The 27684-nt window shown below is 38.9% G+C and overlaps 1 protein-coding gene across 1 annotated transcript in view; it reads left to right on the plus strand.

Moving 5' to 3' along the window:
- Positions 1 to 22179, plus strand: part of TMEM123 (transmembrane protein 123) — an 88412-nt gene extending 66233 nt beyond the window's left edge. Inside the window, exons 4-6 of the mRNA XM_036743960.1 lie at positions 11047 to 11361; positions 13588 to 13738; positions 19800 to 22179. Of these exons, the coding sequence (XP_036599855.1) occupies positions 11047 to 11361; positions 13588 to 13738; positions 19800 to 19824 (491 nt within the window). The 3' untranslated portion in view covers positions 19825 to 22179. The remainder of the gene's footprint in view (positions 1 to 11046; positions 11362 to 13587; positions 13739 to 19799) is intronic.
- Positions 22180 to 27684: the final 5505 nt, after the last annotated feature.

Genomic DNA, 27684 nt, shown 5'->3' on the forward strand with positions numbered 1-27684 from the left:
GGTTAGGACAGGAATACTAGCAGAGTAGGGAGTGCCATAGACATAGTACCCAAGTCAGCAACTTATTTTGACAGTATTTCATGATCACCTTATTGATAATGTGGAGGTGCAGCCTAGGTTGTACACTTAGGTGGTTTCAAAGGTGCTTGGATCACCCAACCCAAAGAGGAATCATTAATAGTTCCATTTCAGCTTAGAGGACTGTCTATTAGCATAACCTTGGGATGTAGCCTTGCTCTTGTGACTTTCATAATTTTTTATGACTTGTTTGAATGAAAACATCCATCCTTCCCCCTCTAAGACCTATCCCTCATAATAAAGAATCAAAAAGGAAAAACAACCATTAGTAGAACTAACCAACACAGTGACTAAGTTTGGCATTATACAGTGGTCAATATCCAGGGTCTCCTACTTCTACAAAGAAGGATGGGGGAGACATAGTCTCACATCTCCACTTTGGAGTCGAGCTTGGCCGTCAATGATTTCACATCATTCAGTTTTGCTTGTTTTCTTACAGTTCTTTACATGTACATTTCATAGTCATTGTGTATGTCATTTTCCTGATACTGCTTACTTTGCTTTGTATCAATTCACATAAGTCTTCCCGTGCCATTCATGTTCCTTTTTCTTTCAGCACTGTAATATTCTATTGCAGTGAGGCACCACAGTTTGGTTAGCCCTTCCCCATCCAATGGGTATCTGCTTTGTTTACAGTTCTTTCCTACTAAAAAGAAACAGTGCTGCTATAAATATGGGAGGAGTGATATAAATAAAACCAGGAGCTGGGTTTTTTTTTTAAATTTAAATTAGATAAACCATTAGCTAACTTGATTTTTTTTTTAAGAAGAAAACAAGATTACCAGTATCAGAAGAAGAAAAAGGTAAATTAACAACCAATGAAGAAGAAATTTTTTTAAAATGTTAGGAACTAATTTGTCCCATTACATGCCAATAAAACTGACATATAAATTTTATGTAACATAACAGGTTATGTATATATAATCTACAAAAATAAAAAATATGTACAGATTAACAACAAGAAATAGAGGACTTAACCCAATCTCAGGTCTTTGCATCGATCAGTGTTAACTGTCTTTATAATATTGTGATTATTGTAAACATTGTTCTCCTGGTCCTGCTCGCTAAATTCTTTGTCATTTTGTTCGGGTCTTTCCAGAACTCTCTGAAACCATTCCCTTCATCCTTTCTTTTAGCACAATAGTATTCCATCAAATTCATGCACCATAACTTGTTCAGCTATGCCCCAGTTGATGGTCATCCCCTCAGTTTCCAATTCTTTGCCTCTACAAAAAGAGCAATCATAAATATTTTTGAGCACGAGTCCTTTTCCTCCTCCTTTCATCTCTTTGGTTAGTAGGGAAAAAAACTGCAGCAAGTTTCTCTGATGAAGGTCTCTCCTTCCCAAGATGTATAAGGAATGTATTCAAATATATGATGGATGAGGAATTCCCCAGTTGATAGTCAAAGAATATGAACACAAGAAGAAATCCAAGCTGTCACAAACCTAATGAAAAAATGCTCTTAAGTCACTGATAATTAGAGAAATTAAAATTAAAACAACTCTGAAGTTCTCCCTTATGCACTCAGATTGGCAAAGTTTGCAAAAAAGGAAAATTTCAAATGCGGGAAAATTGTTATATTAATGCATAATTAGTAGAGCTAGGAACTAGCGTATCCATTCTAGAAAGCAATCTGGAGCAATGCCACCAAAGGATATCAATCCGTGAATTCATAAACTCAGTGATAGAACTGCTTTTAGCTAGATACCTCATTAGAACGTATGCTGAGCAATGGCTCACAGTTTGGGTACTTTATTTACTTTTGAATCAAAGGGTTTGGACATTTTAATTAATTTGTTAGACTACTTCCAGAATGGTTGAAATAATGCACAGTTCTACCAACAGTGTATTTTTGTTCCTTTTTTTTCCCCACAGCCCCTCAGATGTTAAATGTTCCCATCTTTTGTCATCACTGCCATTTGCCGGGTATGAGGTAAAACCTCAGAGTTATCTTGATTTACATTTGGAACAGAGGTATTAAACTAGTTACCCAAGTAGGCTGAACCAGATTAAAATATAACTGGGATATTTAACAAAATAAAATACAACATAGACAGTGTTAATTTGTGGTTTTCTAAGTCAGTCTGCATTCTGCAGGGATCTATTTCTTTTTGAGTTTGACACTACTGATTTGAAATACTCTTATATAGTGTTGTTAATGGTTTGCTAATTTTAAAAAAAATTAATTTTTTTGTATTTTATTTTTTCCAATTACGTGTAAAGATAGTTTTCAACATTCATTTTTATAAGATTTTGAAGTCCAAATTTTTCTCCCTTCCCTCCCCCCTCTTCCTCAAGACAACAAGCAATCTGATATAGCTTATACATGTACAATCATGTTAAATATATTTCTACATTAGTTATGTTGTGAAAGAGGAATCAAAACAAAAGGGAAAAAACCCAAGAAAGAAAAAAAAGTGAAAATAGTATGCTTTGATCTGTATTCAGACTTTGTAGTTCTTTCTTTGGATGTGGACAGCATTTTCCATTATGACTCTTTTGGAGTTGGCTTAGACCCTTGCATTGCTGAGAAGAGCTAGCTAAGTCCATCAAAGTTAGTCATTACACAATGTTGCTGTTACTGTGTACAATGTTCTCCTGGTTCTGCTCATATCACTCAGCATCAGTTCATATATGTCTTTCCAGGTTTTTCTGAGGTCTACCTGCTCGTCATTTCTTATAGCACAATATATACCACAACTTGTTCAGCCACTCCCCAATTGATGGGCATCTGCTCCATTTCCAAGTCTTGGCCGCCATAAAGAGACCTGCTACAAATATTTTTGTGCATATGAGTCCTTTTCCCTTTTTTATGGTTTCTTTGGGTTATAGACCTAGTAGTGCTATTGCTGGATCAAAGGGCATGCACAGTGTGGTTGCCCTTTAGGCAGAGTTCCAAATTGCTCTCCAGAATGGTTGGATCAGTTCACAACTCCACCAGCAATGCATTAGTGTTCCAGTTTTCTCACATCTTCTGCAGCATTGGTTTGCTAATTTTTTTTTTGAGGACTGTTTATCAGTAACATTGGGGAATGGCTTTTGGCTCTAAGTATTTATATTTGTTCCCTGCATATCTCAGCTATCAAACTTTTAGTCATCTGCTTCCTGTCTTATCCTAGGGGAGATTATGAGGCTTATACAGAAGCTCTTCCATTTTTTTATTGTTTTGATTGTCTTTCCTCTTTTGTTACCACCTCTATTCCTTGTTTGTTTAAGAATTCTCCCAGGCCATAACTGTGAAAGGCATTTTAGTCAGGTTTAGCACCTCATTTGAGGAAGGATATTGAGAGGCATGAATGTATTCAGTTGGTTGATGGTGGAGTGACTAGATACCATTCAAAGAAATATCCATTGTAGAGAGTAAGCATGTTTAGCTGGAAAGGAGAAAGGCTTGAAAGAAGACATGATGGCTGTCTTCAAGTATTTAAAGAGCTGTAATATGGGAGAGTTTTGCTTGGCCTGCAAAGACAGAACCAGGAATAATGGGTAGAAGTTGCAGAGGCAAATTTAGATCTGATGTAAGGAAAAGCTTTAGAACTTGAGCCTTCGCAAAGTGGAATGGACTGCCTTAAGAGGTAATGGGTTCTCGGGCAGCTAGGAGGCACAGTGAGTAGAGCACTGGCCCTGGAGTGAGGAGGACTGGAGTTCAAATTGGCCTCAGACACTTAACAGCTGCGTGACCTTGGGCAAGTCACTTAACCCCAATTGCCCTGCCTTCCCCCCTTCCAAAAAAAAAAAAAGAGGTAGTGGGTTCTCCTCACTAGAAGAGGACTTTGAGAAAAAAAATAAATGACCATTTGTCATAAATGTAAAGTGAATTCTTGGTAAGTAGGGGTTGAGCTAAAAGATGGTAAGCTTTTAATACTAAAATCTTATTTTGTAATTGATAACTCTAAAATTCTGGCAGGAAAAGGAAAAAGATTGGCTAATAGTTTATTGGAGGGTAGCAGAGCCAATTAAAGACAAGCGCCACTAAATTCATTAGCATAAATATTGTTATTACCAAGGATGATAGCTGGGGAAAGAACAGAGGAAGACTATAAGCCAAGTGCTTCATGGAGAAATGGAGGTGAGGGGGAGCCATAGGAATTTGTAAGGATATAGAACAAAGAAGAGATGATATAAAATAAATTTTAAATGAAAGGAGATTATTGACTGATTTCTGTATTCGTGTTGATGATGTAACTATCTTCCATTCGTTAAATTTTCTCTCATACACATATTCTGGTTTCAGTAGAACTCCTTTTCTGCTGCCTTTTTCTAGGCTCTTGATCTCTCTTTTCTCTCTCTGCTAGCTCCTTTCCTATCCAATCTACACAATATGTAAAGGAAGGTCTCTACAGTACTAAAAACAAATTCTTTTCTTGACCCATCCATTCTATCTAGATACCATCCCATCTCTCCTTGTTCTTTGCTAAGCTTCTTGAAAAAAAGTTACCTACAAGATACGGGGTCCAGAGGACTAGGGCTGGGAAGTAATGTTGAGAAGGAAAAAGTGTGCCACATCTTGATTTGGTGAACCGAGGTGATGATAGGAATAGTTTGTTTTGGAGAGGGTAACAAGGAATGTTGTGTCGTTGCCAAGGTGCCTTATAGTTTTAAATGGGAAATCCTTTTGTAAAGCCAATAAAATGCTATGTAAATGTGAATGATGGTTAGCAGTGGTGTCCAGCCCTGCCACACCCGTTTTACAGCAAAGGGCTGTCCTTGCTATAAAATGGTCACAAGTTGAAAGGAGAAAGAATGAGACCAATAATGTAATTACTCAACATCTCTCCCTCTGATGTTAAAATAATTTTTTCATTGTATTGAATGTCAGATCTGAAAGGAACTTTTGAAGATCATTTATTCAGACACCCCTGCCCTCCTTATTTTTACAGGTAAAGAAAATGAGACCTGAATGGGTGGATGTGACTTGAACAGATTTCATAAATTCTTAGTAGGAGCGTAACAAGAACCTAGGTCTTCTGACTTTTGGTCCGTTTGTTTTTTTCTGCTCTACTTTGCTGCTTCTCTCTCCACGCAAGATTGCATTTCAGGAGCACTTGGAAAAAAAACAACCCCCGGCCAAAGAAATACAAAACTCACCTGCTCGCTGCTACCTGAAATTCCTTTCACGGGCCATAAAATCCGTAATGAGAAACAAAGCTTGCAGTGCAAACATTCATAGGAGAGGATACACAAGTACCTGTATTTTCACACTCTATCTATATAAAGTAACTGATAGCAGATCCTTAGGGAGGTACAGACTTTTGACAGGGGGAAGGTACTAGGCTCCTAAAGAAAAGAATGGGTATTTTAGATGGAGCAGTGGATAGAGTACCAGGCTGAGTCAGGAAGACTCATCTCCCTGAATACAAATCTGGCCCAGACACTTAATAGCTGTGTGACCTTGGCCAAGTTAGTTATCCCTGTTTGCCTCAGTTTCCTCCTGTGAAAACCAGGTTTATTACAACAGAAATGAACATGCATGTGGACCCCAAGGGTTCACAGTCCTTGCAGAAGTTTGCCTGTTTATGACAGTATAACAAAAGGAGGAGAAGACAGGCAGGGGCATGGCATAGGAGGGGAAAGGTTCAGCACACCCTGCCAAAGGGGTGGAGCAAGGCAATAGCAAAAGCTGCATTCTTTTCCCTTGGGAACTGTAGACTATGAAGATAGGAGGGCCCACTTATCTGCAGAGAACTCCAGCGGCACAAGCACTGTCCCGACCTGGCACAGACTGGTTGGCACCTGTCTTGCCTCCCAAGGACAGAGGGAGTCCAGCTTGGGTACAACAGCAAATTATGTCAGCTCAGGGGGAGCTTTGTCCTTGACACATTCAGGGCTTTGTGCATGCTCTGGGTCCAGTGCTTCTGGAAAATACGGCAACCCAAAAAGACAAGTTCAAGGGACCCTTTAACAGTCCTTAACAGCACTCAAGTCAGCAAGATTTATTATGCACCTACTATGTGCCAGGCATTGTGCTAAACTGGGGGCGGGGTGGGGGGGGGGGAGAGTATATAAAGAAATATAAAAATAGCTCTTAGTGAAATATGGATAGCGGTATGCAAACAGCTAAGTACAAACAAGATATAAACAGGATAGGTCAGAGGGAATGAATGACCTGGCATTAAGGGGAGCTAGGAAAGGTCTCTTGCATAAAGTAGGACTTTAACTGAGACTGGAAGGAAGCCAGATGGTAGAGATGAGGAGGAAGAACATCCCAGGCATGGGGGAAGGCCAGTGAAAATGCATAGCAGGATATGGGAGTGCCTTGTGCCAGGAACAGCAGGGAGGCCAGAGTCACTAGGTCATAGAGGAAGAGGAGGGTAAAGTGTAAGAAGACTGGAAAGGTAAGAGGAAGTGGTGCTTGTTATGAAGGGCTATAAAAGCCAAATCAAGGATTTTATATTTAATCCTGGAGGTAATAGAGAACCAAGGGAATGGGAGTGCTAGGGATAGGGGTTGACATGGTGAGATTTGTGCCTTAGGAGTATTAATCTGACAGCAAAGTGGAGGATGGCCTGTAGTAGAGACAGACTTTAGACAAAGAGACCAACCAGAAAACTATTTCAGTAGTCCAGGTTTGAGTTGATGAGGGCCTGCACGAGGGTGGTAGCAGTGTCAGAGGAGAGAAGGGACCACATATGAGAGATGTTTGAAAGGTAGAATGGATGAGACTTGGCAAATGATTGGTGGGGAAAGGGTGAAGGAGAATGAGTAATCAAGGCTGGTGGTGTCCTGAACAGTAATAAAGAGGTTAGGAAGAGGGGAGGGTTCGGGGGAAAGATAATGAGTTTCCTTCTGGACATGTTGAGTTTAAGATGTCTATGGGACATCCAAGTTAAGGTACCCATTCAGAAAGTTGGAGATGCAAGACAGACAGCAATAGAGAAGTTGGGATTGGACAAATAAACATGAATCATTAGTGTAGAGATGTTAGTTGGATCCATGGGAACCGATGAGTTCACCAAGAGAAATAGTAAAGAGGGTTAATAGAAAAGGGCCCAGGATGGAGGCCAGAGGGATAGCAGGCGTGCCCTGGGTGAGGGTCCATCAAAGGAGACTGAGAAGCGGTCACACGGGTAGAAAGAGAACGTCAGGACTCTGTTGTGGAAAACTGGAGAGAAGAGAATATCCAGGAGAAGAGGGTTATTTAAAATACCAAATCCTGCAGAGAGGTCAGAAAGGATGAAGATGAAGAAAAGGCAGGGGTCATTGGTAACTTTGGAGAGTTTCAGTTGAGTGATGACTATGGGAGCCAGACTACAGGGAGTTAAGAAGGTAGAGGCACTGATTGTGGACAGCTGCCTCCAGGAGGTTAGCCCCCAAAAGGGAGGAGAGAGCTAGGAGGGAGGGAGGATGGGGGAGCCATGCAGCAGGGAAGCAGTCAAGAGGCAGGGAGAGACTGAAGATTAGTGGGAGAGCATGGGGTGAGGGGAGGGGGAAATCTGCTAAAGAAGATAGGGTGGAATGGGATCACACACTCGTAGAGAGGTTTGTCTTGGCGAGAAGGGCCACCTCTTGATGGGAGATAAGGGTAAAGGAAGAGAGAGTAGGAAGGAAGCAAACAAGGGTTTGTACAGCTGAGCACTCTACAAATGTAATTTCATTTGATCCTAACACCACGCTGGGAGGGAAATGCCTTGATTATCTTCATTTTACCGTTTGAGGAAACTGAGTGATTGCCCAGGGACACAACAGCTAGCAAGTGTCTGAGGCTGGATTTTTTTTAGCTCCGGTCTTCCTGACTCTGGCCCTAGGGCTCTGTCCACTACAAGCCAGGCACCAAAACTCCTTGCATCTTACGATATGAGGACCAGGGAAGAAGAAAGATCTCTCAGCTGAGATGGAGTAAGAATGGGATGGGAGGCTTTGGAAAAGCTGTTGTGGTGAGTAGGATAGTGAATCAATTAGAAAATGTCAAAGGATTGCCTTGCCATAGTGAGGTCCCAGGTGAGGTTACGTAACATAAAATTTTAGTGGATCTCCAGGCAGCACGGTTCCTCAGTTTTTTCTAGTTTTTTTCTAGTTTTTTCTAGTTTTGTTCAGTAGCATAGAAATAAGAGAAAAGGCTTGTTAGCAGGGCAACACTGGGGCAAGGGACTAGAGAACTAGACTAGACTAGACTAGACTAGGGACTAGAGAATGGAGAGTAGAGAGTTGACCTGGCTCACCAAGGAGTCAAGATGGAAAGGGAGAAGAGTGTAGCCAGTATGGGAGGGTGATCGCCTAGGGGAAAAAAACAGGGTGGAGGAACTGGAGAGTCCCCAAGTAAGGGGGGGCAGGGTGGAGAGAAGAATGTGAGCCGGGTGGCAAACTCCTTGAGGAAGGAGGAGGAGTAGACTGGAGGTCTGTAAACACAAGGTAGCAGAATTTTGGTTGGATGAGAAATATGAATTGAATGAACCTCAAAGAAGAAGACATTACTGAGTAATGGTGGTAGAGGGAGAGCCTAGAAGCAACCGTGAGGAACAAGGAGTATTCTAACTCCCCTGTTATGCCATTGAGTTGGGGTATGAGTGAAAGTGCAAGCAAGGTTGAAAAGGGCAGCCAGGGACGTCACGTCATGGGCATGTGTATGCATTCACTAGCTGTCTGTGCGCTGGAAATCAGCAAATGCTACAAATCAGAGTTTGATTTTGTTTTGTTGATTGTCTATACTTAAGAAAGTGATGAAGAAAATGTTAATAATACAGATTAAACTTTCAAAAGTGTCTCATGGGGACATTTTTTTTCTTGGAGAGCTATTTAAGTTTGTTACCTCTGGAGCAGGAATTCCAGAGAGCACATTGGAAGGTGTGGGTAGATCTTGAGTGGGGTGTTGGGAACAAGGGAGTGGGCATGGCATGGGGAAAGGAAGGAGCATTTGTATTATTACAGCCAGGGGTTCAGAGGCACTGCAGTGAGAAAGGTATGACAGGGTGTGAGTGTGGTAATTAATCACTGTGGAATGAGTCCAGGCAGGCCTTCGGAGTTCCCAGGGACCCAAGCAGTCGGTATGTAGATGGGCAAAGAGGGTGAGTTGGTATTGGGAGAGTGAGCAGTGAGCTTGGTCTCTGGAGGAGCACAGTGTAGAAAGGGAAGATTTCATGTCTATAAAGACAAATTTAGTTGACTTCTGTTTTACCAGAGGTCTCATAACCTAAATAGCAACTGTCCCCAGCAAGGACAGGTAAGCTTGTTTGATGAACAACTTTTGAACTCATCATCGTAAAAAAGAACACACTGGGTTCAGAGCTCCATTCCTCAGTTTCTTTATCTGTAAAATGAGGATGCAGAGGATACCTGACCTCAGAGGACTGTTGTAAGGAAAGAGCTCTTGATGTGAAGACTTCTCAGCAAGTTAGCAGTCAGTGGAGGTTAGCCAGTGACACTAAGATCACCAGGCCTCGTCTGAATTAATAGACTTTTTCTTATCTTGGAGTAGACACAATCACCGCATTCAACAGGATAAGAACAGTTGGGGAAGTCATGGCTCGTGAAGTCACGTCATCTGAAAAGATGAGGAGGTATTATTGGATTGTAAACTCCACATGAGTCAACAGTGAGGATATTAGCCATTGGAAGTGATGCTGTTCTTTCGAGAGGCTTTGTAGCCAGGAATAAGGAGGTAATTCTGGTCAGATCAGATCTGAAGTACTGTGTTCAGTTCTGAGCATTACGTTTAGGAAGGACATTGAGGAGCACAAGCCTATTAAGACGCAGGCACCCAGGATGGTGAAGGGTCTTGAGTCCATGAAACATAAGGATCATGTGAAAGAAGTAGGGTTGTTTAGCCTAGAGAAGAGAAGCCGAAGCTGGGACAGGACGGCTGACTGCTGGCAAGCCACCATTATTGCCAAATACACATCTAGGCAGTCCCTGAGCGCAAGGAGCCCAGGGGAAGGCTTAGCAGCATGTGGTATTCCTGTAATACAAATCCTGACTGGTCCATCAGGTCCCTTACAAGCTCACACAGCTTTTTAAAATTAATTTTTGTTTTTATCCTGAATTTAACAAAGAAATAAAAACAGGCATTTGTATATGCAAGGAACAACAGCAGCAAAAAGCTTGCGCGTGAAACTGCAGTTCTTTTAGGTACATTTTGCTCTTCATTTTAAGTACAGGACAGGATTAACCTGTGTGGCTTTCAAAGCTAGTCTGCTTGTCTGGCTTTTTTTCTCCTTTTAATTTTTTAAAAAAGATGAAAAGCCACATACTGACTACCTGGAAATGGTCTTATAGCCTCCTTTCATTATGCAAAGAAGCCTTTACCACCTCCTTTGCTGAGATGTACTTTTGAGTATTGCACGATCAATGATAATGACAGGCATTGGGCTGAGCACTTTATCATCTCATTTTTATTTCATTCGATCCTCAAAACAACCCCAGGAGGTAGGGGCTATCATTATCCCCATTTTATAGATGGGGCAAACAGGTGAGTGACTTGCCCAAGGTCACACAGCTAAGTAAGCATCTGAGGGTGGCTTTGAACTCAAGGCTTCCTGACTTCAGGCCCAGCACTCTTGTCCACTGCGCCACCTAGCTGCCTCTTTAGAGATAGGAAGTTCTTTGTGACAGCTAATCTAAATCAGCTTCTGTTTGCTTACTCCTCCTTAACTTGTTTTCCGGGAATGGTGAAGACTAACGATTACAAGATATACGTACGTTGCTTTGTTATTTCCAGATGCATGTCCTTGTTTGGTTTGCATAATTCTGAGAGATGTGTGATATGAATATTATTATTTTACAGGTGAGGTCCAGAGAGGTTGTGACTCATCCCGAGTCAGGAGTCAGGGCTAGACCCTAGGTTTTCTGACTGAATCATGCAGTGTATTCCATGTTATTGAAAACCCCATTCTCATTTATGCCAATCATAACTATCATTTAATAGGAAAATGATGGAATTTTCAGATGAAATGGGCACTTGTTTTCCCTGCTGCCTCCCCAGCCTATTTCTAAAATTAATGATTTTTTTGTTTTCTCTTGATTAAAATCACAGATACAACACAGACCAACCAGACCATACCTGAAACTCCGAAAGTTACAACCAACAACACAGACATCGAGTCAAACCTGACATCTTCCACCACCAAACCAGTGACATTGCCACCTTCCACATCAGCTTCTACCAGCAAAACTACAGAAACACCTCACGCAACAACCAAAATCTCAACACCTGGGCCTAACAGCACCGTGAAACCTCTGGCAACAACAAGAAGTACCCCTCAAATCACAACAGCCCACAGTGCCTCGAAATCATCAGCCGCCACAGCCAGCAACAGTACGATGACGACCACTGCCACCCTGGCCACAGGTATGGCCCTAACTAGTATGTGTTTCCTGTCTTGAAATTTCTTTACAAATTCTAACCTTACCAGGGCAGAGCGGCACAGGCCTGTTAGTCACTGCCGCTAGGGAGGCTGAGGCTGGTAGGTTGATTAAGCTCGAGTTCTGAACAGCTGTGGGGCTAAAAGCTGTCTAAAGCTTCCATGACCATCAGTAGTGGGATCGAGTCCTAAGTGGCCACTGCACATCCCACCTTGGGCAAGATTTTTGCTTTTTGTCATTTTCAATCATTTCCTTCCAACTCTTCATGGCCCCATTTGGGGTTTTTCTTGGCAAAGATGCTGAAATGGGTTGCCTCTTTTTTTTTTTCACCAGCTCATTTTATAGGTGAGGAAACTGAGGCAAACAAGGTGGAGTGATTTATCCAGGGTCACATAGCTAGCAAATGTCCAAGGCCAAATTTGAACTCAGGAAGATGAGTTTTCCTGACTCCAGGCCTGGCACTTTATCCACTGTGCCACCTAGCTGCTCTGTGGGCAAGCTAGGGAAACCCAATCTCAAAAACAAAACAAAAACCAAATTCTCATCTTAAGGGATTGCCTCGTTTGGGTTTCCTTCTGCTATAGCTATCTGTATCAGAATCACATACACCAAACATTCTTTAGATAGCATAGGCTCCTGATCTTATTTGAGGTTGTATGGGATAATGGAAACTGCATTTGACTTGGATACCTAGGTCCAGATCTTGACTCTCCTGCTTACTAGCTGTATGACTGACCCTGTGCAACTGACATAACCCCTCTGGGCCTCAGTTTCCTCATTTTTAAGATGAAGGATTTGAATTTGATAGTCTCAGGACCCTAACAGCCTGGAATCTGTGATATTCTCATTTATGCTGTGAATCTTACTGAATAAATTGGTTTTGGAAAAATGTCACCTTAATTAATAGTCTGTTTACTGATGAGCTTCTCCTTCCTCATCTATATAAGGAGGGTGGTGAATGATAATACATGCACAGCCTTCCCTCATGAAGTTGTTTTCAAAAATAAAAAAAAGCCACTTTGCAAACTTTACAGCATGTTATGAAATTCATTGAAGTTAACTTTAGTGCCACAATTGCTATCCAGTGCCAGAATTAGGATAAAGTTCCCAAATTACACAAAAAAGCAGTTTTTAAGGAAATGTTTATAGTAATAGAATTTAGAGGTCACTTCTGGCAAGTCATGGGCCTGGTCTAGAGCAGGGATGTCAAATTCAAATTAAAATGGGGGCCACTAAGTTGTACATAAGACTCCCTGGGGGTAACGTATTAACTTAGACAAACCACAGATCAACATTATCTACAGGATCTTTTTGGTATTTTTATTTATTTTGTCTTTTTTTAATTTTGTTAAATATTTCTCAATTACATTTTAATCTAATTCAGACTGTGCTCTTTAGTGTTATGGCCCTTTTGTGCAACACTTCTGGACCAGGTGATCCCCAAAGGCTTGTCCAGCTCTAAATTCTGAGATCGAGTTCTAAAGTGATTACTTTTCTACTTGGAGCAATTGGAATATGTTTGGTCTTGAGCTCACATCAGAGAAGAAATAGGTACATGTGTTTTTGAAGCGGCTAGGTGGCGCCTGGCCTGGAGTCACAAAGAACTGAATTCAAATCCGAACTGGTACACAGATAAACTTAATAACTATGTAACCCTAGGCAAGTCACTTAACCTGTCTGCCTCAGTTTCCTCAACTGTAAAGTGGGGACAATAATAGCACCTATTTCTCCGGATTCCTGTGATGATCAAGAGAGATGATAATTGTGAAGCACTTAGCACAGTGCCAGGCATATAGTAAGCACTATGTAAATGTTAGCTGGTACTATTATTTGTGTGCACGTGTAAATTACTATACAGAAAACCAAATAACCTGCTTTCTAGTTCTTGGTAGAATCTGAGACTTCCAAGAATTGGTGCCAAGACACAAGATTATCCAGGTTGTTAACCTAATAAGCACTTTTTCTGGAGGCCTGCTTAAAATTAGAGTTCTAAGAGATTTCAGTTAAAGGAAGGGGATAGATAAAGGTAAAAGAAACAAGAGACAGGCAATCAGGCCTGACAGGCCACATGAGCAAGGAAACACTTCTGTCACCCATGTTATCCCAACACCATGGTACCAGATTTCCATGCACTGAAATTCAGAACGATTTTTGGCTAATACAGTGTTGAAAAACCAAGTGCTAAAACCCATTTTTTCCCATTTTGTTTTAGCCACAGCCAACATCAATGCCCAAATAAGCAGAGGATCAAAATTTGACATTGGCAGCTTTGTCGGTGGCATCGTGCTAACTCTGGGAGTTTTATCTATCCTCTACATTGGATGCAAAACGTATTATTCAAGAGGCATTCGATACAGAACCATGTAAGTTTGAACATGTTGGGATGTTGTGTTTTTTTCCTATCTTTTTTAAACATATATTTTGTGGCTAAATGCTGAAATCTGTCTAATAATGTCCAAAACAAAGGAAAAACCATGAACAGAACCGTTCCTGTAATTTATGCTTTGGTAGTACCATAGGTGGTAGTTCATTACGGTGGCAATATAGACAACACTCCGCGTAAGGCCCTGCCAGTTATAATAGGGGTAGTGGTGTGGTGAGTGGGATGTGATGTGAAAAGCCTCTCACCAATGTCACACAATATGTAAATGTCATCCTTCTCACAGAATGTGTTGACACACCACTCTTTCATTGGGTCGGCTCAGTCATTCCAACCTGCCCTCACAGTAGCAATTCTGAGTTCCCGACAATAGGCCAGATACCACGTGGTTACACACAAATTCTATCAAGGACCTACAGATAAACCTGTTGAAGGAAAATAACTTTCCCTACTCGGTACTTTAACTCTTGAGCCTGCGTATAATGAGTTCTTTGTCTACACAGCCAGTCATACACAAGGTAACTCATCCACACTATGTGCGATAGTTGCGCAATCGATCACTCATGGTGATAGCACTTTTAGATCTTAAACATAACCACATGTTTAAATAAATAATGTATCTACAAATTAAAAGATTGTTCTTTGAAGGCAAGACAAATAATAAAATAAGTACCAATATTAAAATCATTGCTTAAACAATAATAAAAATTTTTACAGTATACATATTCTAAACTTGGATCACATTCTCTCACCAATATACTCAGGTGTCTATGTCGAAGGGTGGGAACCTGGCAGAGAAGTACATGAGGTGGGAAAACCTATGTGCTCTGAGTAATTCACAGCTCTGCTCAGCTGGTTTTGATATCTTTGAGTCACTCAGAAGCATCAGTCAGTAACTAAACATTTATTAAGCCCCTACTGTGTTCCAGGCACACTGCTAAACCATAACCATAAGAAACTGCTTCTCCACTCCTTGTCTGACTGTTGATGCTCAGCACTCTTCAAGCTCTCGATTCACCATCAGCCTTAATAGGACATTTAGAATGCGTTGATTCTTCATATGAATGCCAATTCCCTTTAAAGCCAAAGAACTGAGAAGTTCACCAGACCCATTATCTCTAGGTTACATAGACCAGTCCAGCCAGTAATTCACTCACCCAAATGCTAGGTTGTCAAATCAGAAGCTGACTTTTTAGACCAGGCCAACAAACGTAGCCATAGCCAAGCCCATGCTATCGAAGCAGCTGCAAAGTGCGCCTCTGCTTTTTCCTTCTCCAGCTAGAAGTAGCAGAAGAGAGGATCTCACCTCTCCCTTGAGACGGTACTGAAAGATGATAGCTGTCACTCTTAGCCTATGAAGTCACATCTCACTTCCACAGATCAGGACTCACTCAGCTGAAGCTTTCTCTCAGCCGATTGCTTCTACTACCACAGTTCCAACCGCTTTTCCAGCCTGTCCTGCTCTAATTTCAGTCCTCAGAGAAAGACCTATGTCAAGTTCTTTTTTCTCCAGGTCCTAAAACCAGTTCCTCTGTGTTTCAGTGGTTTAAATGAAAGATTCCTGACTCGCAAGGACTCACCTTTCACTCAAAAAGTCTCAGTTCCTTAAGTTTCTCATCAAATCAGTAGTCCTTTTTTAAAAAAAAAATCACACCTCCATATCTGAATAATTATATGATTTCTCATTTTTAAAGGTTTTATTCTCTAGTCATAAAACGTGCTTGTGCAAATGAGCTGAGGTACCATAATTTTCTGCAGCTCAGAAGGCTTCAAAGTGGTCCAGCTTGTCTTTGGTGTCCTTAAAACTGTTTTTCCTTACATTAATATTTCTCCAATTATCGATAAATTTTAAAATCTCTTTCTTTAAGATTGTTCCAACTTAAGTGAGACATCATTCTACATTATTCATAAAGGGATTTGAGTCTTTTGAGCACAGTTTATTTTCTCTAAAACTGTTCATATCCCATCTGAAACTATTCATGTATTAGCAATTTTTACTTCTAGAAAAAGTTTTTCCTGTTCCTTTTAGGTATCAAAATGTTCATCTTTAACAATGGTAATATCTTACAACATCCAACAATATAAATCTCTTTGCAGAAACAATTTCTGTCCTTTTCATCATATTCCATATGAAGAATGCCTTAAAGGAACAGTGTTCTTTATACTACCATTTCTAAAGTTAGTTGTTTATAGAGGTCTTCTTATGAGCATGGCCATCCGTGGTTGAAAGAATGTCAGCATTCTACAAGTACATGCGAATTTTACAAGTCTTGCATTTTATGCAGAGAAACCAGGGTCAGCAAATGCATTCATTTGCTAACACCCCTGATCAAAACAGAAGGCTTTAACAAAGTAAAAGCCTTTCGAAGGCTTGTCCATATTGAATCTAGCTAGTAATCTATCTAGCTCAGTATTCTGTAATTGAGTGTGGCACCAAACTCGGCTCTGTGAAAGAACATAGTACTTTTTCTCCATTTGTCTCCATTGCCTAGACATGTATCCCATGTCCCCTTTTCCCTTAGAGCCATTACCAGTGAATGGTGGTTATAAGTAACTTATTTTTATTTGCACAAAAACTGACAAAAAGTTCAAGGGCACCACTTGTATTCTAAATTTGACCTCAAAAATCTGTACACACCTTATCTGTACCATTTAGGGGTTCTCAAGAATTTCATTATGTTTCCTTGTCTTTTTTCAATTTCATCCAGTGGAAATAAATATTTTTAAATGACTATGTGGATGACACCAGAGTTTACATTTTACTTGGGATAAATACAGCATCTACATGGATAAGTAAATACTGGACATTTAGGTAGGAAGAGGATGTTAGTAACTTGTGGGATGTGGAAGGAATTCACATAAAAGGTGGTAGCTGAGTTGTGCCTTGAAAGAAGTTAGGATTCTGGGAGGTGGAGGTTAGGAGGAAGTATTTTCTAGGCACAGGGAACTTCTTGTCTTGAAGGCAGGATTATTGAGTTTGGAGAACAGTTAATTTTACTATTTCTACCCATATCCTCAGTCTCATCCTCTCCTATCTTTTTCAGTACCTTGTTCTACCAATCATTCCTCCAATTCTTTTATACATTATTAATTATTCCCTCTATAAATATGTCAGTCTCTTAATAAAATATTGGTTCAGCTATACTTCTAAGTTTTTTCTATTCTTTCTCTGCTTCACTACCGAGTTTTAAGAAAGAATTGTTATTTAGTCATTTAAGACTCTTTGTGACCCCTTTTGGGGGTTTTCTTGGTAAAGATACTGGAAATATGCTTCAGAGGTATAAATGCTACATCCAAATGTACAAAAAAGATTGAAATTTTAAGTTTTGAAATATTGGTATATTTATTACAATTCAGCATAACCACCATCTTGTACTATACATTGCTCTGGTCAATCTCCAAACTCTATAAAAACTCTCATCAGCAGTTTCTCAGTGACTGAAAGGATTGAATGTATAATCCTAGCCTTAAGATCATATGAAGAATGAAGTTTTAATGCCCACACAACAGTTTTGACAAGACCCCCCCCCCCAGACTCATTCCTACCCAAGAAAAAGGCTAATAGAAACATATTGGGTGACTGAAGTGGCAGAGTACTGGTCTGAGAAAAGTGCCATCCAGAAACTGTTATACACACAATGCATAATAACAAGGTAACCCATCTTGCTAAAATTAAATTTAAAAATTTATCATTAAAATCCACCAAATTAAGTAAGTATAGAATAAATTTAAATTATTAAGCTTTCAAGTTATATTTTTGTAAGTTTGTAGGAATTATATTTCTGAAGTTATGAAAGCTTAAAATTGTACCAAGACTTTTGGGACACCCTGTACTTCCTTCATAAAATTGCTATGAGACTATAAAATGTGATTAAGTATGTACAGTGTTTTGCTTTAGAACACTAAATAAATGTTAACCTCTCTTGTTATTACCTAAGGTTGGGTGACCATAACTACACATGAATTTTCAAGTTCAGATTGATTTTAGTTTGAACAAGGGTAATATTTGTTCTTTAAACAAAGGACATAGAACATATTTACACTTAAGCATAAATTGTAAATATAAGTTTAATCGATTACCTGTTCTTTCCTGTTTGGACATTTGCTGTCTTTTGGTCATTAGTCATACCACACACTAAAATAGATCTCTGAATTTTTACATCAATATTTTACTTACATAAATTTATAAAAGGGTTAAAGGAAGGGTTTATAGCCTCATGCTTTCAATTATCACCTTACAAAGACTAAATTTCAGAATATTAAATCTTATCAAATAGTTTGTATTTATGTAGAATGTTTCTGTATAAATGTTATTCATAATTCATTAGAATAATAAATGTGTAATTTTCAGATTCTTAAATAGTAGTTTTTAAGATCAAGATTCACTCAGGTACTAGCAGATGTTCAAAAAATTAGCTGAATTGAGAAATGCTATGTCATATTCTTTATTTTTCTGCAGCAATAGAGGTTCTTAACCTAGCGTCCATGAACTTATTTAAAAAAAAAAGATTATGTTAACTTTCTGTATAATTGTGTTCTGTATTTTCTGTATAATTGTATTCCATTGTAATCCTCTTTTATCTTGATACAATTTAAAACATTCAGGAGGGGTCCATCAGCTTCCTCAGAATACCAAGAGTCCACAACACAAAAGGCTAAGGACCTTCTGGTCTATTGTGAGAGTTTTAAAAAAAATCTAGTTGGTGTCTTATCAAATTAGATGCGAATTTAGATAAATGTACTTTTTTTTTTATTTTTGTGTTTGCCCAATCCACAGATTCAAGGAAATGTTTGGTGTGATGCAAACCCAGTTAGCCAGGAAATACTTTTGAATATTGAATATTTTTTAAATATGCCCAGAATTTTTGTGATCTATCACCTTCCCAGATCTCACCAGTGAACTAAAAACCACAACTTGATTATATTTGTCATTATTTCAGTGCCACTCATCTTATGAATTTGTAAAGCCAGCTGCTGGTGCAGTCATTTTGTCCCAATCCTGATTTTCTTGAAACCATTGTTTTCAGTGGAACGTGTCATTTTAACTTTTAGAGACTTCTACAGCTCTTTCCTCACAGCTGTCTTAGTGCCTTCCTGCTTATGAACTGCCATGAGATCCGTGATCTCCCTCAGAGCAATGGATCTCTGCCGGCAGGAGCACCCTTTGTTCTGCAAAGGAAGCTTGGTTTTCATAGTCAGTATTTAAGAAAAAAGTAATTTTATTTCTTCCATTGAATCCTGACTTTGAAGTGAATTGATTTAGCAGTGATTGGGTTCAATTGTAAATTTAGTTGTAATCGATAGCTGGGTGTTGTACTGGTCTGGGCCAGAAAGACTTGGCCCTAGATTGGCTGTGTAATCCTGGGCAAGTCACTTAACCTCTGCTTGCCTCAGTTTCCTCATTTCCTATTATCTGAACCTACCTCGCAGGGTGCTCGTGAGGTTCAGATAATAATTGTAAAAGTGCTTAGCACAGTGCCTGACATAGGAAGCACTATAAAAATGTTTGCCATTGTTATTACTTTTTTTAGTAAAGTAAATATGTTTGCTTTAAATAAGATATAGTTCCTGCACCCTAGAAGCCAGAGTTAGAGGTTTTTAAAATTTTGGAGTCAGGCCTTTCTGGTACTTGAAGCATGCAGGATTTCATCCATATGGGTACTCCCTCCACAGTGGAGATTTCTTCCCATCTGTACCTTAGTGTAGACATTCCTCATGAGTTGCTCTCCCCAAACATAAAATCACCATATGGTGTCTGCACAGTGACAAATCTCTCTAAACTTAGTGGTGCTGGTCCTCAGGTTACATACAATCTGACACCAGGTGTATACTTGAAGCCCTTCTAATTTGATAAGGTCTGCCACAGAACTATCCTAGAACTCAGAACCACATCTACCCCATGAGGAAGCATCCAGGAAGTACTTTAGAGAAATTATAGTTCCTTGAATTTAAAAAAAAATACCTAAAATTTCAGAATACTGACTAGCATTTTTAGCCGCCTATTTCTTATAATCAAGTAATTCCAGTATTTCATGTTGTTACAGTGACGAACATGATGCTATCATTTAAAGAAAACCATCCAAGAACCAAAGTAAAGGAAGAAGACGGTGCAACCCTCATCATTAATTTCAGAAAATGTTTCCCTCTTGAAACGCATATAAACAGGCCATACCCACCAAGTAAAATATACTCTTATGAATGTATAATTCTCCATGGTCACTAAAGGTAAAAAAGGGTTGTTGCATTTGTTTTCATGTTTGTTTGTTTTTTAATGAAAAGGCTTGACAGTTTCAAGATCACAAATTAACACAAAGCTTGTATCCTCTTCCCACAAATACACTTAAAAACAAATGAGTTTTGACACAGTAAAAGCCATTTGTGGTGCTGTGAAATTGGCTCCATAGAGTCAGCAATTGGAAGGCATCCACATGGAAAGGCAGGGATATCATCTGGGCATCCGTCCACATGGGGTGGGGGAGGGACCACTGCTGCCTTGGTTGATCATGTCTTTGGAAGTGCCCTTACTGCATGAGCTTTCAGTTGCTGGTATACCCCAGAAAGTAGAAGCCTTCCAGTTTGCCGATGGTGTAGATAAAGCAAAAACTACCATGCCAGCTAGCAGAGTGGGGGTGTTAATTATAATCAGTCTTAAATTGTGGCCCTTGTTCATGCTAACAATACACACAAAATTCAGTGTGGTTTATTAAAATCCTTCCCCCCACAAAGAAACCCCAAACTTTTACAGTAATCCAGAATTTTTGCTTCAGAGAGTTTTACCTGAGCTGTGTTCCAGCTGGGAGTTTGGATTTTTATTTTTTAAGTCCTTCATTTGAGCTTTTAATGGTAGTTGATAGGCAGTCTTATTTTTACTTTTCCTTGCCATGGTTTCAGTGAATTATGTTTTACATGATGTGATTGCGGATTAGCTGTTAGGAACACACAAATCAGATTGGCATGACAGGAAAGAGCTTACACTGTAGATTTTTAATACTGTGAAAATATAGATTGCCACTGGAAATTGCTTCTGATTCAGCTACATTCAGAAATGTTTAAGGAAGTCTCTCCCACCTCATTTAAAACAACTTTGCTCTTTTTGTGATTCTTGGCCTCTTTTAGGACAGTGTATATAGTAGGGATACTATACTAATGAAAGTACAGTGCATTCCTGGGATACTTATATTAACAAAAGTACTGTTGGGCATCATTTGGAAAAATTAAGCGTCCAGGGTTACTCTCTGTGTTTGACTGAGTATGCATGTGAATCTCAGGGTATCATGATTGGGGTATCAGGCAACCAAAGTAAACCACCATAAAATCCATGTATCTAGGGTGCAAGGAAGACTTCCTTAGATGCACCTGGAATTAACGGAGCAGAAGGAATATTTTTCTAACTTGTTTGCAGCAGTCCTAGGCACACAGTGGCCAAGCGATGAAGGACCACAGCTACTGATCCCAAAGATTAGACTGTAATGAGAGGCCGTCTGATGCTGCGTTTAGTAGGAAAGATTTTGTATGGCACACGTGTGCATACTTTGAGGAACAATATGGACAAATAGGCCAACTGGAGCCTCTGAGTTATATGCTACTGACTTCTGACTCTGCATAGGTCATTCCACCACTCACTGCTTGCGTTTCTTCCTCTGTAAAATAAAATGAGAGAGAGAATAGGAAGGCCTGACTTCTTCCGGGTCTGGTGCAGGAATGGGGCTGTATTGTTTGTTTCATGCCCACCCTGTGAGCCTGTTGTTTGAAGTCTACAGGAATTTGTGTGGAGCAGGCCTCCTGGGTTTTTCTAAAATACTTGTGTCGCACTTTGAAGATGACAAGCTCCTGAAATTCTGAATATCATTATTTGCTTTGAAAAGTTTCCTCTTTGTCTTATGCTTCTAAAGAATTTAGATGTTGCTTTTCTCCTATTCTTTACATGACGATATAATTTGTTAATATGAAAATACTATTATTTACAAAAGCCAGCTCTTGATTGTCTATTCTCATTACCCTTCCTCCCCCCCCCCCCAAAAAAAAAAAATTAGGGGAACTAATACAGATAATGAGAAGTAATTTTTATTTGAATTTGGATTATATTCTGTGTACTTATTTTCTTAATTATGTTGACGAAGGCATTTATTAAAATTAGTTTGCAATTGGCTGACTTGACAACAGATGAAGATAGTCCAGATGCACAGCTGGGTGACTGACTGAAACTAGCTCAAGCTTTAAAATAGTCCATCGATAACACACAGAAGGTCCAACATAGGTAATTGAGAGTTGGCAGCATATTAAAGCAATTTTAATTTTGCCTTTTCAGAAATATTCTTAAACCAGATTCCTGTTTATTTTTTGTTTTTCCTTTTCTTTTGTTATAGTGTCGTTATTGCTGAGGTCTATTTTTAGATAAGTAATAAAATGAAAATTTGCACTTCATCAACAAATGGTTCCAGTGTTTTGATTTATTTAATTTGATTTAAGCAGTAGGGCAATCAACAGAAAAAGCCTGAAAAACAAGAGGCAGCTGTCAGGTGCTAAACAGACACTATAAAGTATTTTGACATGAAATCTGTGTTTTTCTCTGAGTGAGCAGATGAGGGACAGCAAAGATCACCTCATAATTCAAAATTCATAAACAGAATTTGCAAATGAAGCAAAATGCATTAATTCTTTCATTCAGCAAACATTTATGGAGCACCTTTACTGCTAAAAAAAAATCACACCTAATATCATTCCTAGGAATTAAGCAGTAATTTGATAAATAATTCAGCGTCTGGTTTTGTTTTGTTGGGTTTTTTTTTAATAGTCTCTGCTGCTTGTGTTCTGCTGTACTGGTAAAGTTAAGTTAAAATGTGACTTGCAGTAGTAAGTTTTTTGTCCAGTAAAAACTGTATTCCCACTTTTTACTGTCTGTGAAGAGTAAGCAGTCTAAATTTGTTATAGCAGTATATTGGGAAGACAAGCCACCTACCCTTATCTTGCCCTACAAGAAAGGAAGGGAAAAGGGGATGGGAGGGGAGTGGGGTGACAGAGGGGAGCGCTGACTGGGGAACAGGGCAACCAGAATATATGCCATCTTGGAGTGGGGGGGAGGGTAGAAATGGGGAGAAAATTTGTAATTCATACTCTTGTGAAAATCAATGGTGAAAACTAAATATGTTAAATAAATAAATTTAAATTAAAAAAAAAAGATTGACACAGTATATATCAGAGATAAGACAAGTTTCCCTGATCTGGAGGCCAATTCTTTAAATCCCCTGTACGGTATTACCTTGCCTTGAAGATGTATAAAGGTGCCAAATTTTACATAACTTTTCCCATTCCCATTTCATGATGTCTCTGGGCGCTGGCAGTACAGGCTGTTTCATGGATAAGCTTGTGCTTCTCGTTTTCACTATTATGATCCTTTTCCAGTTTCTCCACAGCAGCGATTCAGTTTGAACCCCAACACACACATTACTTAAGAAGAAGCAGACACCTGAAGGAAAGGGAAAGAAAATGGAGAAGAGGAAAACAAGGCAGTGTAGAGAAGGTTGGCTAGAGGAAGAAAGGGACTAGAAACCTATCTGAATTCAGATAGGTTTTTGACTCAGTTTGCTCTGGGTCCTAATACAGACCTGGGAAGTGGAAGGAAGAGGGGCTAATGGGTCAGGAGAGAATTCAGAGAAGAGTCAATGGGAATAAAAGAAAAACCAAAAGTCAAAGGGAGAAAGCCTAAGTATAAACCTAGTTTGTGAATAGATAAATCACCAAAGAGTGGGAAAGACAAAAAGAAAAATGAGTTAAAAAATTTAAGACCAAAACATTCAACACAATATTATACTATAAAGGAAAATTAACCAAAATCATCAATGAAGAAAAGATTTTTGTGAACTACCCATAATACAAAACTACTGCAAGAAATTTAAAAGTTCAAGAGGAAAAACTCTTAAAAGAGTATACTAGGATGGGAATTGAGTCTGAAATTGGTGCTCTCAATAAAGAACTAAAGACAAAGAACAAGATAAAGAATATAGATCTCACAATGGAGACTCTTCAATAAGTTAATTACCAGTGAGCATTTTTAAGTACCTACTATGTGCTAGGCACCAGGGATACAGATAGAGAAAAATTAAAACTCTGCCCTTAGGAATGCTAGAAGCTGGGGGATCAGGAAAGGTCTCATGGTATTTAAGCTTAGTCTTGAAAAATAATAGGAAGTCTAAGAGGAAGAGGTGGAAGGGAATGCATTTCAGGCGTGAGGAATATGCAAAGGCACAGAAATTAGAGAACAAGTGTTGTGTGTACCCTTATCATGCACATTAACAATGCCATATCACAGCACCACAGAAAATGTGAAGGAAAGTAATTGATGAAAAATCTATAAAGGTAAACTTGGGGCCAAGTAGTTAAGAGCTCTTAGAAAGTGACAGATTTAAAGAAATGCAGAAGTAGAACAAAATTTGGTAGTAGAGAAGCAAAAGGCAATTAACTTTAAAGGGGACATTAATTCTACACAAGCCAGAATGACTGAACTTGAAGACAGATGACAGAGAATGCAAGGATTAAAAATCTTCCAAAAGAACATAACTTAAAAAAAAACCTGAATATCCTATTAAGGAAATATAAGAGAACTGCCCAGAACTGAGTATCAACAAAAAATTACTGAACAGATGACCAGCAGAGAAATACAAGGGTGCTTAAAACTCAATGTAACAGGGTGGTTACTTGTAGCAATTTCAGTGACAAATCTTGCAAGCATCAGCTGAAATCTGTGAAGAAACATCAATTTGAATTACTGAGGATTTCTCTTCAGTCACAAGAAACCAAGAAACTATTTGGAATGAGATATTCCAAATAGCAAAAATGTTCAAACTTTAACCCAAAATGTTTTACTCTGCAAAGCTCTAAGGGTAAATCATCAGGGGGAAGACTGAACTTTCAACCAAAAAGAGGTATATTAAGTCATTACTTTAAAAAAAAAAAAAGAGCAGAATATTTGATTTGTAAACATTCCAGATAAGTGACTATATGTGTGTGTGTGTGTATGTATATATGTGTATACACACACACACACACACACACACGCACGCACGCACATAATGCGACACGGATATAGAGTTACAAAGGGAAAAAATTAATTCTGTCATCTTTAAGCTATCATTTTTAAGAAAACAAAATTAAAATTAGGCACAAACAAAAGGAACATAAATTTCCCAAGGGACTAAAAGTTTAAGGAAACCTTAAAGAATTAGGAGACTATTTGAATTAATCCATGGACTAATTCCTGTCCTCCCCCAAGAACAAATCCCTATCTTGGGAGGCAGGAATAGAACACAGTAGGAAGATATGTGAGTGGGGAGTTGGAAGTCAAGAAACAAAAAGGAGCTGAAAATACACCTAAAACTGCACCTACATCTATTCCACAGGTGAAAAGAAACAGTAATTTCTTTAGTCTTTTCACAAAAATGGCAAGGCATTATAGATTTGGATAAAAACAATGCTGAGGATGGAGTGGGTCATGGGTAATTAAAGATTAGGTCTCACCTCTAAAGAGGAAATGAAAGGTTGCTCCTAAAGAACATTTCTTTGGGTATGGGGGTGATATGGTCAAATCTGTGCTTTAGGAAGGTCTCTTGACAGCTGAGTGGAGGAACCAAATAACAGAAAGCAATTTGAAACTACACTTTTTAAAAAATGAACAAAATGCCCATGCTCTTTGACCCAGAGATACCACTATTACATACCTACACCAGGAATGTCGAAGTCAGAAAAGTTCCATGCATACCACAATATTAAAAGTGGCACTTTTTGTAATAGCAAAGAACTAGAAACAAAGTCAGTGCTTGGTCCCAGGAGGCAGACGTGGGATCAGTGAGTGGAATGTGCAGAGAAAAATGTAAGCTTGATTTAAGGAAAAATTCCCCATTGAGTTTTGTTGTTCAGTCATGGACATGCCAGGCCCACCTCTACTACCTTCCAAAGTCTAAGTTAATGTTCCTTGCTTCCATTTGATTTTGTGCTATTCCTGATTCTGGGCCCAGCACTTTATCCACCGAGCTGCCCTTTCCCTAATAATTAGGCATGTCCGAAAATGGAATATGCTACCTTAAGTGATAGTGCCTAGCAGCACATTACTAGGCACTTAATAAATGCTGATTGATAGTGGTTTCCTCTTCACTAATACTCTTCAAGCAAAGGCTGGATGACTATAGGTATGTTGTAGAGGGATTTTTGTCCAGCTGAGGGTTAGACAAAACTATCTCCGAAGTTCTTTCTGAGATTTTTGTGATCTCTTTCATCTTGCCTTCCACCTATTCAAGTATGTGAGAAAGCTGTTATGTTAACAGTGTAAAGAACACCTCACATGAGAACTCCTACCATAGAGGTTTAAATTACTTGTGCAGGGTTTGGAATCTACTAAGGGTCAGCAACAGGGCACCACGCTACCGCTAAGCCTTATACATTACAGATCCTTTATTTATTCATTTATTCATAAATTTATTCATTTGAATAAAGGAGGTAGTATGGGCCCAACGTGAGAGCACTGGATTGAGATAACCTGGATTCAAATTTCACAATTGCTACTTAATACATGTGTATCCTGGGGCAAGTCATTTTAACTTTCCTTTGCCTTTAAATCTGTAAAATGAGGAAGCTGGTCTAGATGAATTCTGATGTCTTTTCCAGCACTAAATTTATGATTCTGTGAAGGAATATTTTCTCTATAAGATAGGATCCTCTAGGGCAGAGACTATCATTTATCTTTCAACTCCACAATACCCAGTACATAAGAGGAACTTAATGTTTAATTGATTTAAAGTTCTTATTGCTCTTAGATTGTAGCATACAATTTAATAATTATTGAGAAAATATCTTTTGTGTTGTTTTAATTTTTTTGAAGTTATGTTTTGGTAGTAAGCATTTTGGTAATTCCAAATTAATTGAAAACATCTTATCAGAGGTTTCTGTCAGTTTTTGTCTTTTTCAAGGGTGTAGATGGTGCAAGGCTGCTAAAGAAAATACAGAGTGGGAAAAGCATCGGGTTCAAATCCTGGCTTTATTTTTCCTCCAAGCAAGTCAGTTTATTCAACTCTAAAATAAGGAGTTTTGACTGCATTCTCTCTCTCAAGGCATAAGATCGTCGTTTTAGAGCTGGAAGGCACACAGAAAGTCATCTAATCCAACTCCCTCATAGTACAGATGAAGATGTTGACCCTAGGAGAGAAGTGACTAGCTTATGTTCAAATACATATTAATAATAATATCAACAGTCCGCTTATATAGTAGTGCTAATGATACAAATGATACAAATGTTTTACATACGTGGAAACAAATTCAGGGAGGCTACAAAGGCTGTTTAGTTAACTGTCTTGCCCACAGTCACACAGCTTGTGTCAAAAAAACAAAATTTGAACACAGACACCTTTTGACTTCACAGTTTACCATGATACCATTATACTATTTCAAGTAGCAGAGCCAAGATTTGAACCCAGACATTATGATTTTATGTATCACTATTTCAACCACCCCATACTGCTCCTTCAATCCTAAATTTTGTGATTCTAAGGATCCTAATGAATAAACTTAAGTATTTGAAGCAAACTGCACAGGTGTTTTTGCTTTAAAGTTTGGAGAGCTCACTAAGAAATAGTTAAGGAAAAGCCTTCCTCTAAGAGAGGAAGAACAATTTAAGAGACATTAAATGAACAGTTGGCCCTGCTGACTTTCTGTACTTAGCCAGGAAAGGGAGGCAGTACAAGGAAAAAAAGTGAATGACCTTTTTTTCTACTAATCCTAGGATTCTATATCAAAAAGCAATTAATCACAGTAGAAGTTGAGAATTTCTGACATTCTGTAAAACTGCAAATCTAAATGCTGTAACAATTTCTATCTCCAAGTTGAACTGCAGTCAGATCTACTCAGGTCTGGTGAAACCTGGATAAAATTAAGCAATGACTG

The sequence above is a fragment of the Trichosurus vulpecula genome, chromosome 2 (genome assembly GCF_011100635.1).
Source record: "Trichosurus vulpecula isolate mTriVul1 chromosome 2, mTriVul1.pri, whole genome shotgun sequence".
Lineage (NCBI taxonomy): Eukaryota > Metazoa > Chordata > Mammalia > Diprotodontia > Phalangeridae > Trichosurus > Trichosurus vulpecula.